At 37.3% G+C, this 14,618-nt stretch overlaps 1 protein-coding gene across 1 annotated transcript in view; it reads right to left on the bottom strand.

Moving 5' to 3' along the window:
* The window catches only part of LOC124798734 (Down syndrome cell adhesion molecule-like protein Dscam2), a 444,553-nt gene that overhangs the window by 199,106 nt on the left and 230,829 nt on the right, over positions 1 to 14,618 (bottom strand). The window contains exon 9 of the mRNA XM_047262262.1: positions 11,371 to 11,522. Coding sequence (XP_047118218.1) covers positions 11,371 to 11,522 — 152 coding nt within the window. The remainder of the gene's footprint in view (positions 1 to 11,370; positions 11,523 to 14,618) is intronic.

The raw sequence follows: 14,618 nt of genomic DNA, 5'->3' as shown, positions 1-14,618 counted from the left end.
ACGTTCATAGCATTTGTAGACTTAGAGAAAGCTTTTGACAATGTTGACTGGAATACTCTCTTTCAAATTCTGATGGTGGCAGGAGAAAAATACAGGGAGCAAAAGGCTATTTACAATTTGTACAGAAACCAGATGGCAGTTATAAGAGTCGAGGGGTATGAAAGGGAAGCAGTGGTTGGGAAGGGAGTGAAATGTCAGGAAGTCATTTCTGAAAGTATTCGTATGCAGTGAGCCATGTATGGAAGTGAAACGTGGACGATAAATAGTTTAGACAAGAAGAGAACAGAAGATTTCGAAATGTGGTGCTACAGAAGAATGCTGAAGATTAGATGGGTAGATCACATAACTAATGAGGAGGTATTGAACAGAATTGGGGAGAAGAGGAGCTAGTGGCACAACTTGACTAGAAGAAGGGATCGGTTGGTAGGACATGTTCTGAGACATCGAGGGATCACCAATTTAGTATTAGAGGGCAGTGTGGAGGGTAAAAATCAAAGAGGGAGACCAAGATATGAATACACTAAGCAGATTCAGAAGGATGTAGGCTGCAGTATGTACTGGGAGATGAAGAAGCTTGCACAGGATAGAGTAGCATGGAGAGCTGCACCAAACCAGTCTCAGGACTGAAGACCACAACAACAACAACAACATCAGTTGTTTTTGTTTTATTTTGCTTTTTTGTAGCAGTGTACCTGTAGGTGTTTAAGTTTATTATTTTGAGCTTTTCCTCATGACAAGGGTTATCTCCAATATAATAATTTACTCAGAAATTACTATACAAAGAATAAATGTTCTTAAACTACACTTTCAAAATATTCCTCCAGGTGTTTCGATGTTGTGTGTCCTCTTCCTCTGCACCAATTCTCCTCATTGTGTGTGCTGTACATTTTGGAGTCAGGTGGTCATAGGTTGTCCTCTCCTTCTTCTTCTTCTTCTTCTTCTTCTTCCCATTTCAGTATCAATTTTGGTACTCTGGCTTCCTCCATTCTTCGTACATGCCCACACCACTGTAATTTTTTCCTATCCATTACGTCATATATTCTTTCTTTTATTTCCATTCTCCTTATTATTTCGGTGTTCCTTATCTTCTCTTTCCCGGAGAGTCTGGCCGATCTTCTCCAGAAGTCCATCTCTAGAGCTTATAATTTTTTAATGTGCTTCAGGTTAATTGTCCAGGTCTAACCACAGTCTCTAACATAGATTTGTATATTAATTTTTTAGTTCTGCTCATTACTTTCCTGCTCCATAAAACTGAGTTAAGCATCCCAATTACTTTCCGTACGCTACTAATTCATTTATTGATTTCTGACTCTGATTTTCCCTTGATTTCTAAAATGGATCCCAAATAACAGAAAGTGTTTATCTTTTTGAGTTTCTTTCCTTCAATGTATAGCTCATCTGAATCATTAGTCAAGTATTCTGTTTTTTGGTAATTAATCTTCAAACCCCAAGTTTTGTATGCTACTGCTAGTTGATTGCACATATCTTGTGCTATGACTACTTGATCATCAGCAAACAATAAATGATGTATGTAAACTCCATCTCTTATTTCTAATCCCATACTATTACATTTATGAGATCGTATTCGAAGGCTAATATCTATATTGGTTTTAAATAATGATGGTGATATGGGACAGCCCCGTAAAAGGCCTTTGCGTGTTCTAAATTTCTGTGAAAGTTTATTACCAACTTTCACTTGGCAAATGTTATCTTTATACATCTGTTTATTATTTTAATCAAGGAAGGGTTTATGTTTGCCATATGTAGCGCTCTCCAAAATGGCTCTGAGCACTATGGGACTCAACTGCTGAGGTCATTAGTCCCCTAGAACTTATAACTAGTTATACCTAACTAACCTAAGGACATCACAAACATCCATGCCCGAGGCAGGATTCGAACCTGCGACCGTAGCGGTCCTGCGGTTCCAGACTGCAGCGCCTTTAACCGCACGGCCACTTCGGCCGGCGCGCTCTCCAAAGTAATTTTCTTTAACAGTATCATACACTTTTTCTAGATCTATGAAAATTAATCCTATATTTTTTGATATTTCCCTATGTTTCTCCAAAATCTGTCATAATGTGAAAATATGGTCTACACATGATCTCCCAGCTGTGAAACCACATTGTTCTTCTTGGGTTCTAAAATTTTTTTCCAGTTTGTTTTTATTTACTTTCGCAAAAATTCTCATTAATGTGTTTGTAACACAAATTCCTCGATAGTTTGAACAAATTTTGTGATCTCCTTTGTTAAATATGGCATTAATGTAACCTAGCTTCATCTTGTTGGGTATTGAATCTCCGTGTATCATTTTGTTGAAGAACTTCACAATTTTGTCACCACCATATTTCAGACACTCCAGACTGATATTGCCTAGTCCAGGTGATTTACCATTCTTTCCTGTTCTCAACGCCTGAAGTACTTCACTTTCTAAAATCTGGATCTCATCACCTTCATGTCCATTTTCTTCCATTGTTCCTTCTTCCAGATATTCTTCTCTGTCCTCATTTAATTATTTTTGGAAATACTCTTCCCATTCCTTTTGTGTTATCAGTTGGAGATTGGTTTTGCTTTTTGTATCCTGTTGAAGCCCTTTTAATACTGGCCATGCCTCTTTTGCTCTCCCAAATCCTAATTTGCTATTAACCTTGGCACACGTTCTTTCCCATGCTTCATTTTTTGCCATCCTTATTTTTTCATCACTTCATTCTTCTTTTCCTTGTATACTGATCTTGTTTCTTCTGATTTATCATTCAACCATGCATTTCATTTTTCTCTAACGATGACCTCTGTTTCCTCTGACCACCACTCTGCTGCACGGTTGTGGTCGATATCTTTTTTACCCAACACCTCTGTAGTATGCTTTTCACATTATTTTTTATATAGTCATATATTTCCTCTGTACTTCCTTCAAATAATTCAACCAGTTTCCTTTCCATCCTGGTGATTAAAAAAAAAGTCAGGTGACAGCAATGAATGTGAAGTGTTTTGAAAGCAGGTGAGGGGAATTATTTACCACATTTATAACGTTTTAAAATGCAAATTTGAAAGCAAGTCTCCTACTGTTGATGTTTGAAGACAAAAGGACGAACTCTGAAACCATATGGTGTCAGCAAGAGAACTGTAAACAGAATTATAAACGAAAGTGTCAGAACTGTAGGAGCCATAGAAAAAGGTGGTTACACGTCACCTGGAAAGCATCAAAATCGCAAGGAACCTGTAAAATGAATGGATGGTTTTAACAACGATTTTTTTAAAGTGCTCCATGTGAGTGATGAATGACAGACATCACAAAAATTTGTTACAACTATGCAGGAGAAAATAGGCTTCAATGGTAAGCACTTCATCAATGTAAAGAATTTTAAAAGATGTTGGTTCAATATATATTAAGAAGAGTTTTTAGATCAAAGATTCACAATACAAGAGAAGGAGATAGTTCAACAGTGACATTGATAAAACATGGATCAATTAGAATCATTCCAGGAAGATCTGCTCGAAAATGAGTGATGGTACTGACGGTTTTAAAGCTTTCATAGGAATATGGTTCTCGGATAATTATTCTGCATGCTGACTCTACACCTGGATTTGGTTCTGAGAGTAAACTTGTATTTACGTGTAAGAAAAACAGCAGTGACTACCATTCGGAAATGAACACTGTCAGTTTCATGGCGCAATTCACAATTCTTGTCGTACTTTGCTTCAAAGTCGCTCATTGCGTTACAATTCAACTGTTAGAGAGAAAACAGCAAGTATAAACACCAGAAAAGCAGATATTTTTCCCTGGCTTAAAAATAAAAATATTAAGCACAGAATAAACCAGACTCATATTGATCTCCTGCGACTCGTCAATTTATACAAGTCACGTGACTGAACGTACAAATTTGACTTCCTTGCACGTGAATGGGGCCACACAGTTTTGTGTTTACCTCCATGTCACTGTCAATCTAGCTGTATGGAATAAATTTAGGCAAGGGATATGGCAATGTGGGAGGTGGAGGGGGGGGGGGGGGGGGGGAATTGAAGATAATATTCACTGAATTGTTGATGCATGAGGCAATAGACAACATCCAACCTGTAGCGTGGGCACAGTCTGTGTGACAGGCTGAAAAGCTTCAAAAAGAATAATTTGACAGGGAAGTGATGATGGATATAGGCCTTGAACCTATCATCGTAAATTTACAATCAGATTATTCGGAAACAGATACAAATACAAGTGATGGTGGTGTTGTGATGTAGACTTTAGAACAATGTAATAATATTTCTTAGTTTTAAAGACTCATGGTTTAAAAAATGTGTGTCAACATATCAGTTGCATACATAATAATGAGAACTTCCTAGCCTTTTTGATTAGGACTTTGTATCCTTTGAATTATCCAGACTATAATGTTCAACATATTGCCCAAGAAGAAGTTAAGCTTCTCCCACCATGTTGTATGCTCTAATAACTCGTGAGAATGCAGCTGACTATATTCGTGAAAAGTCTGATATTTCCACAAGTAAACCCCTGTCATTTTCAATGCACGAATTGCATTAAGGCCCTAAAATGACAGTAATTTTTACTTGTGAGATATCGGTCATTTTTGATCTTATCGATAATCATTCTCTGGAGTTATTCCCAGCTGATGCTTAGATGTTTGCTTGTCCAATGGATTATAAATGCGGTCCCTCACTACAATGCCGAACAAGTTAGTAATAAATATGACAACTTACTGACCATTTTTACGATAATCTTTTCATTAGTCTTTTTTACCACTAATTCTTTTTTATGCACTGTGATTACACTTAACTGCAGTCAGACACATCAGTACAGACACCTTATACATATTTCCAAAAATTCTATTGAGTAGAAGCAGTTGTCATGCAAATATAATGATTTTGGTTTGTGCTTGAAGTTGATTTTGTTGTGTAGTAAATATTTAATTATAATACAGTTCAAATCACAATAAATAATAATTATTGCAAACAGTTTCAATGATCTTGTTGTTAGACAATTGTCCTGTTGAAAGAAATTGTACTTCACGTCTTCACAAAGCTGTGTCAGCTGTTCTTGCCTCCTGATGTCACATGCAGTAAATCTGTGAAGCAGTGGACGCAACTTCGTCAAGATGTGAATGGCTGATTGAAAATGGCTTTAAAATTTACTATTCCCTCATAGATATGAATATATAATATGACGTACCATAGGCAAATGAGCCTGACTGTTGTCCGCAGCAATGCAGTTTGGCAACGTGGGCTCTGTTTGCCTGCTCTCTGCTGCCGCGTATGCGCAGTTCTCACCCCTTCGCTGCTCCGCCTCTATGCACGGAAGTGCCTTATTACATGACACGAGCTGTAGTTACCTTTGAGGTGGATGTTTTTAGTTGATGTTAGTCAAGAATGCCTTTAAGGCAAAAAATATGCCATTATCAACATGTCACCGAGTTTGAACAATGTTGTGTAATACACCCTGAATGCAAATTTATACTTCAATCTGGTGGTTTGACCTGTTTTGCTGCTGCCATCATGAATAGCACTTGAGTGGGTGTTTTCGAACAGGATAACATTCACCCACATTTGGCTGTTGTCACAGAGTGTCTACATGTTTTCTTGGCCTGCTCGATCACAAGATCTGTCTCCAATTGAGCACATATGAGACAAGATTGGATGACAACACCAACATCATCCATAACCAGCATTAACCATCCCTGTATTGACCAACCACGTGCAACAGGCATGGAACTCCATCCCACAAACTGACATCCAGTACCTGTACAACACAATGCACACACATCTGTGTGCTTGCATTCGACATCCTCACAGTTACACTGGTTATTAATGTATCAGCATTTTACATTTGCAATGGTTTACCTCACACTTGCATTTACCTGTTATCTTGCAATGTTAATCACTTAAATATATTATCTAGACAAATGCACTCACAAAATTTCATTATTCATTTTTTGGTGTTTCAATTTTTCTTTCTATCATTGTACAGGGTGTATATGTGGACAAGGAAAAAAAATTGCCGGATTTTTCCTGGATTCCCTGGTTAAAAATACACTTTCTCCCAGGTGAAAATACATTTCTTCCATGTTAAGTGACAGTATTCTCTTCCTCAGCACTGTAAAACTCATCAATCCTTTGAATAGTTATGGTTTTATGTACCGACGTAGAATTTCTCGGCACTTCAGAAAATGAAACTCGAGGGGGGGGGGGGGACACGTTTTGAAAGACCTTTGATGTGCAGCAACATGTACGCTGTATATTTTCATACTATGAAGGTATAAATGTACAAATTCAATTCCACTAAGCAACGAATGTCACTTTCCGAAGCATTGAAATCGAGATTGCGATGTGCTTTTGTAAGCCAGTCTTATCTCATGTCACATGATCTCACCAGCTGATAACAGCAATAGGACATGTGATGCAGTCAGTCAATAGCAAGATCACTCTTAAGTAGCGCTAACACTCAATTAAGAAAAGTTAATGGTTTAAATTAATATACATAGCTTTCACATGTAATATTGGTCTCGAAGATTAATAAGCTGGAAGAGAAGCTAAGGTTTCACATATAACGTTGATCATTTATGCGTGTGCTACATCACACAAATGTGTCAGTAAATTTTTAATAACAATGTGAATGTCTGATGTCCTGGGCTCGAAATTCTTCTAAATGGTCTCCTCAAAGAGTTGATTTTTAAATGAGAGTCAAACGCTTTGTGATTTAAGAAATTCATCATACATTCTCACACATAGTTCATCTTGCGTAAAAGGAAATTTACTTTGAATGTAATGCTTTTCAAACCACCAATTGCAACATTTTCCTGTGACCTGTTAGAAATAGGTTCGTTTCAGCAGTTGCAAGAGAGCACCAGATAACAGGCGTCACCGCGCTTGCGCAGCTAAAAAGATGCAGGAAGCCCAATGTTTGTATGTGTAAAACATTAAAAGATCTTACATTATGTCATAAAAGAAACAAGACATCAGAGGATACTTCAAGAGCATCGGAATTTCGTGAACCATACTAAAATGCATAATTCAGCTTAAAGTGCACATTCATACATCCAGATTCAGATGTAAATTTTCTTGGAGTACCAGTACTGTATTATCTCATGTTTGGTTCTTTATTAGGGCATAATGCCATACGTGCACTTAAAATGGAGCAAACAGTTGAAACTAGCCAATAGTGTGAAATTAAAGACTTCATTTCAAATAAATTGACTGCTTCAGTGGGGAAGATTAATAAAAGCCAAATCTCTTTAGCAAACTGACAAAAATAACTTAATTGTTCTGCAAGGCGATTAATGCTTGACTGTCAGAAAGGTAGAAGCAAAATCTGAAATTAATAACATATTTTAGCCTTCCGTAATCATGCGAACGTATATTAATTCATTTGCTAGCTCCTGGCCACAAAAATCCATTTTGTTTTCATTTAACATGAGAGCAATAGACGAAGAGAAAACAACAAAATCACTTAACATAAACACAGGTCACATGGAGACAACCCACCTCCCCATCACAACTTGACTACTCTGTGCATCAGCCCCAGATCTACGATATTTCTGAACCGGGGCAATACTAGATAGCTGGCACCCAGCCACACTTCTGTAACCAGAAGCAACTGTGCATGCCCAAGAGCCCGCCCGCAACTCCTCAAATGAATCTAATTTAAACAGTTGTCACATCACGCTCATCAGAGGCAATTTGTCATTATAAAGCATTGCATAGTCTTTCTAAAGCCTCTGACACACTTTGCTGTTGGCAGACGCTTGTATGAGCACTGTGCTTTGCTGTCGTATATGGAGCACTTCCTTTGGAACTTAAGTTTCATTTCCATTTTCTTTTTTCTCTTGTTCATATTTTGTTGCTGCAGTATTATTCAGCAGTAGTGGGATACAGTAATATCCTTTGTTAAAGTATTGGTTCTTACCAGCCAGTATCACAAAAATTTAACTGAAAACTAAAACAATGAAAAATTCCTGGAATTCTAAACAATTCCTGGGTCTTTCCTGGTTTTCTCCTGGATGAAAAAATTCCCGGTTTTTTCCCAGATCTCCCAGCTGTCCCGGGTCGTATACACCCTTTTGTTCAAAGGTATTAAAGTCAGCAAGCTTTCGGAGCCAGTGGCTCCTTCTTCTGGCAGAAGGGTTGAAGGGGAAGGAAGAGAGAGGAAGGAAAAGACTGGCAAGGTTTAGGATGGAAAAGACTGGCAAGGTTTAGGATGAGAGGTAAAGTTTGGAAAAGTCACACAGAACCCCAGGTCAAGGGAGACTTATTGAATAGCATGAGAGGGAACGACAGATTGCTAAGGGCTGCAGCAGATGAGATTTGAAAATGTGAGACCTTAAAAGAGGAAGATAGGGTAACACACAAGACAGAGATTATGCCAAAACATCGTGGATGAGCTAATAAGAGTGGAAAGCTAAATGCATTGTATGTGATAGAGGTGAGAAGTGGGGATGCAAAATAGACAGGTCAAAAAATGAAAGAAATAGAAAATTACATGGGAGTGAAGAAAGAAATAGCTACTGTGAGGAAAAGCTGAGATCATAGAAATTAACATAAATTAAGGCCAGTTAGGTGGCAAGAACCAAGGCCATACTGTAGTGCCAGTTCTGCCAAGTTCTGTGAAACTGGTGTCTTGGAGAAGAATCCAGATGGCATGTGTGGTGAAACAGGTACGAAGGTTACGTGCTATCTAGATTCTGATACGATAATCCCTGCGAGCCCCCAGCATCCACAAAGCCAAAAACATGTAACTTCCACTCAATGATGCGTCACTTCATATCTGTACCATTATCCCAATCAGCTTTTCAAACAGAACTATAAACCATCAAACAAATCACTTCCAGCAATTGCTTTAGCTCTGCAGACAATCTTGCAAAAAAGTTAGTTTTGCAATTTCAGACCTGCACATCAATAACATGTTGAAACTATTATTCAGTATTAAGGAAACTGCAATCCTTGGCACAGAGTGGTGTATATAAAATCACTTGCAAGCAGTGTATATTGGTCAGTCAGGCAGAACTGTGGCAATTACGCTACGTGAACACAAGAGACATTATGGACTGAAGAAGAAATATTCAACCTTTCCTGATCATCTTCTAGCAGAAAAATATTTGTATGATGTAGAATATGAAGTTTTACATTACCTAAAGAAAGACAGAAATATGATCCTGTTAGAAATAATGGAAATCAACAAACTGATGACACAGAATGCCAGCCTAGTATGAAATGATCAAGCTCTGTTTCCTTTTCCTCCTTTTTTAAAATTAAGTTTTCATTACAAATGTTAGATTGAAAACGTAAATTCATCTTATTTATCATTATTTGTTAAATTTATCTCCATTCAAAAACTTTGTTTACCTCTTTTTTTAACTACTGTAATGTTTTCCTACATAAAAACTTTGTCATTTTTGTATCTTCTGTACAGATAATATCGGTGTAAGTCATACATCATATTTATCTGTGTTTGCGACATTCAGCTGTAGCCTGAAGTGGCAAGAGAAGCTGAAAGGTGGTTTGTGAGCAAACCGAATAAATATAATTCTGCAGAACATTAGAAACTGTTTTCTTTCTTAATTTTATTATCATGTTCTCCAAAGCACCAATGGAAATTCAGTTAATGTTGTACATTTTTAGACTGAGCAGTAGTGAATTACCCTGAAGTAAAAGGTTATATTTCATTTTTGACATGTTGTGTGAATCTTTTTAAGCATTGATATTGTTTCTGAATTCAACTCATACAAAACTGTCCACGGTAGGCTACTGTTCTAGATTTAGTTATTCTTTGGCCAATTATCTGAAGCTGATAATTTGTGAAAGAATGCTGTCTTCATTGTCATTCATTACAGTGTTGCACACATGATTAAGGTTTCCTTTACAAATATGGTTATTGTAAAAGGAGATCTTGACCATTAGGTACTCATTTTCTCCACTGTTTATTTTCAAATGTCGACTTGACAAACAGAAATGAACAATTCACTTTACAAGAAAGAGTGGCTGGTTATGATTTAAGGGGGGTAGGATGACAAAAGGGCAGTCTTGGAGCAGGAGAGGCACCACAGGACATTTTAATTCCCAGTGCCTATACTTTTACAAATAAATTCATAAAGCTTTGTCAGAACGACCAGGAAGGATTCAAGATTCACATTCATAACAGTGGAAGTTCAAAAACATAACAAAATATTTTTTTTAGATATGAAATTTCATCATTTTTTCACTTACTGTTGGCTGCATTTGTTGCTATAGGTACATTTTTCTTCAGAAGTAAGAGAGATTCTTTGATGACTTTTTCACAGCATACAAACCATACTTACAGATGTATGAAACTCTAGAATTTTCCAAATCTATTAAAAACTGTGGTAGAAATTGAGATAATTAACTACAAAATTTGATTTTTTTCTAAACATAAAGTTTAAAACGTAACAGGTCATCCATTTTTTCATAAGTTAAATAGGTTCTCGAGTTTCAGACACCTGTAAGTATGGTTTGTATGCTGTGCAAAAGTAATTGAACAGTCTCTCTTACTTATTTAGAAAAGTTTACCTATAACAACAAATGCAGCCAATAGTAAGTGAAAAAATGATGAAATTCCACATGTAAAAAAAAATTATTTTGTTATGTTTTTGAACTTCCGCTGCTATGACTGTGAATCCTAAATCCTTCCTGGTCATGCTGACAAAGTTTTATGAATTTACTTGTAAAAGTATAGACAGTGGAAATTAAAATCTCCTGTGGTGCCTCTCCTGCTCCAAGTCGGCCTGCTTGACATCCTAACCCCACTTAATAACACAATGAATTCACTCTAGAAACCTTTTACTTGAATTTAGATTTCACATAGATTAAACAAGTAAACTTTATTCATAAGAACTGAAATCATGGCACAGATAATGATTAAAGAAAGAGTGGTCAACTAGAAATACTGGATGCGAGTGTCCCCTATTACTTTGATTACTTTTAACAGTATTGGACAAAGAGAATAGGCAGCAGATCAGAATTAGGATGATTCAAGACCTCCAAGTCACATTATTAGAACAATTATCAGCAATATTACCAATACATTTTGTTTTTGAATGAACTGTTTTGCCATACTGTCATATTATTTGATGTTTTTGCTAAGTACCCTTACTGACTGTAATTTTATTTAATCTACAATGCCAATAGCTTAAGACAGATATGTTTAATTACAGACTGAGGAAAAATTGTGACCAACCAGAAGTTAATTGTCTTATGTGTTGATTCCTTAACAATAAGTGGCCTTATTCTTACAAATACCACATTCCACACACTTATAAATACTATCATGCATAATTTGGAGAAACAGAATTCAAAATGGACAACAACAGAATCTAGGAGCTTGAAGGCATCTTATGATTAAACATGAAATCTTACCATAGACATTAATTCTAGCACTGTGTGAAACTTGAGCAACAGAATTCTTGGCAGTACATGTGTATTCTCCACCATCCTCTTCCTTCAGATTTGAGATATTTACATGGCTAATGACATCATCATGAACAGTAACATACTGTCCAACTAAAAACCTATTGATGAGACAAGAAAAAAGAAAATGTGTTAATTCAGATATAAAGGTGCTAATGGAAAGCCAAAGTAAACCTGGAGATACAAGACAAACATTCTAAGTAACAACTTACATTATTATAAAGTGTAGTCTGTTTAACCATGACACTGATAATCTTCAGTACTTTACTAGTGGATAACACTACTTTTTCATTTAAATATTAGTATGAGAATCAAATTAATTGTAACTTACTTTCAAGCACGATGGCAAGAAATGCAAGCAATGGATGCAATAGGTAAAATTTAGCTATTAAAGGGCTATCATCACTGTTTAACTAGTCCATTTTCATTCTCATAAGGAGCTTTGATTGATTTATTTTTCTGAAAAATAAAAATGTTTTTACACCCTTCAGAATTTAATGGTTCCTAACTGAACTGGAATATGTACCTATACCATGTTACGAACTATAAGATATGATGTGTGAGAAAATTATGTATGATATCCAGCCTGTTGTTTTGAACCACTAGCTTAATACAGAGTTCAAACCATGAAGCATTGCTAATATTTTATGCAAATTACCCAGGGAACAAGTTTTTTGTGAGCAGCCATTTCAGAAGCTCTTCCCTGTAGCTCCCCTTCTGCCTGAGGAGTCTAGAAATATAATACAGCCACCTATGTATCACTTCCATAAGATCTGTAAAAATAAGATTAAACTAACTACAGTGTACTTTTAAGCACTCATTTCCTCCACAACCTATATGCAAATGGAACAGGAAGAAACCCTAATACTGTATATGACACAAAGACAAATACCCCATACATGCACTTCACAGTGGTTTGTAGAGTATGGATGTAGATGGAGATTTGCAATTATGTTTTCATCTCAATATCCCCCTTCTCCCCAAGCTCACCTCTTCCTCGATGGCCCATTTGAACTGATATGGGCCCTACCTCCCTTGATGGTCATCACTATATCTTGCTGATGTATTCCCTATTACTTGCACCATAATATTAATTCACTCAGATGCTACGTCAGTGGTTCTATTGTTCCAAATTTAACAGAGGGAGTCTCTCGAATTTGTAGTAACTTTCAAGGAAAAGTTGGTGAAGTCAAAGGAACTTAACAACTGGCACTGCATATAGTGCCTATCAACTACCTACAAATCTATCTAAATTTAGTTTTTCTCCTTCATGCTTTGGAAGTTATGCCAAATTCTGATTTTAGAGGTTACAGTTCTGATTGCTAAAGTATCTAAATTTATTTATATTTTAGCTGATGAAGAAATCCATACAAATTGTAAAAATGTATGGGGGTAAGAACCAATCACCTATCAAGGGGGTGGGGGTGGGGATGGAAAAGTAGTGCAGCCCAAGGTGCAAGAATACCTGCACTCAACTTATCTAGTATTTGAGAATGAGAGCACTCAGAGACTTGCAACAAACTTTACACATAGGTTCAAATCTTTACAAAACTGTTTCTCACTGATGATCCCCACAAAAAGTTGAAAGGAAAACAGTTTATCACTTACTAGATTTTCGCTGTTCATGCAGTAAAACTGTCACATAAAGCATGACAATTTAATTTATTACCTCTTTACTACTGACTCTATTCACAACACATTTTGGAGATAGTATCTGCATATGCCATTAATGTATCTATAGAAATATATCTTTGTATGACACACAGTCCAGGAAGTGCAATGTCATAATGCGGAGATGCATGAGAAATAGCTGCAACATGCATGACATTTTAATTTATTACTTCCTTACTAAGAACTATTCACAACACATTTCAGAGGTAGTACACACATATGTTACTGAATGTATCTAGGAAAATATATTATTGTACAACACATAGTTCAGAAGATATGATGTCATAAACACTGAGATGTCTGAGAGACAGCCACATCAGGCATGATGTTTCAATAAATTACCTCTTTACTACTAATTCTATTCAAAGCACATTTCATAAACTGCAAGCACATGTACTACTGGATATACTTACAGAATTATATTATTGTACAGCACAAGGTTCAGCACATATGATCATCATAAACATTAAGCTGCATGAAAATGGAACTGTTGTGCAAAATTCACTAGACATACAGGTGAAATATGTGTGAAACATATCTGAAATGTCAATGTGAGCAAACACTGGAATGATTTCAATCAAATTTGGCACATATATTAGTTACAATCTGGAAAGAAATACTGTAGGGGTAAGAACCACACACCTCCTATTAGGGTGAGTGTGATAATATGCAGAGAGAAGGGAGGACGAGGAGGGGGAATGAGGAGATAGGCACAGATATGAGAAGGGGGAGGTGGTTAGAGACAGGGGAGAGGGAAATGGACACAGTGGGAGGAGAGAAAGACGAAAGGAAAGAGGTGGAGACAGACAGAGGCAGGGGGAGAGAGAGGAAGGCATAGGGACAGGGGAGAAGAAGATGAAGAGGCAGAGGGAGAGGACAAGGTGATGAATACGCAGAGAGAGGGGAGAGGAGGAGATGAACAGATGGAAGTGGAGGAGTTATTGGACAGAGAAAGGGAAGAGGAGGAGATGGACAGAGAGAGGGGAGGAGATGGACAGAGAGAGGGGTGAAGAGACATATAAAGGAAAGCAGAGCAGATGAACAGGGAGAGAGGTGGTGGTAGGCTGAGACATAGGGAGGGGTGGAGGCGATGGACAGGGACAGAGGGGATGTACACTCCTGGAAATTGAAATAAGAACAAAGTGAATTCATTGTCTCAGGAAGGGGAAACTTTATTGACACATTCCTAGGGTCAGATACATCACATGATCACACTGACAGAACCACAGGCACATAGACACAGGCAACAGAGCATGCACAATGTCGGCACTAGTACAGTGTATATCCACCTTTCGCAGCAATGCAGGCTGCTATTCTCCCATGGAGACGATCGTAGAGATGCTGGATGTAGTCCTGTGGAACGGCTTGCCATGCCATTTCCACCTGGCGCCTCAGTTGGACCAGCGTTCGTGCTGGACGTGCAGACCGCGTGAGACGACGCTTCATCCAGTCCCAAACATGCTCAATGGGGGACAGATCCGGAGATCTTGCTGGCCAGGGTAGTTGACTTACACCTTCTAGAGCAC

The sequence above is a fragment of the Schistocerca piceifrons genome, chromosome 5 (assembly GCF_021461385.2).
Source record: "Schistocerca piceifrons isolate TAMUIC-IGC-003096 chromosome 5, iqSchPice1.1, whole genome shotgun sequence".
Lineage (NCBI taxonomy): Eukaryota > Metazoa > Arthropoda > Insecta > Orthoptera > Acrididae > Schistocerca > Schistocerca piceifrons.
This window is presented reverse-complemented; position numbering and strand designations above follow the sequence as displayed.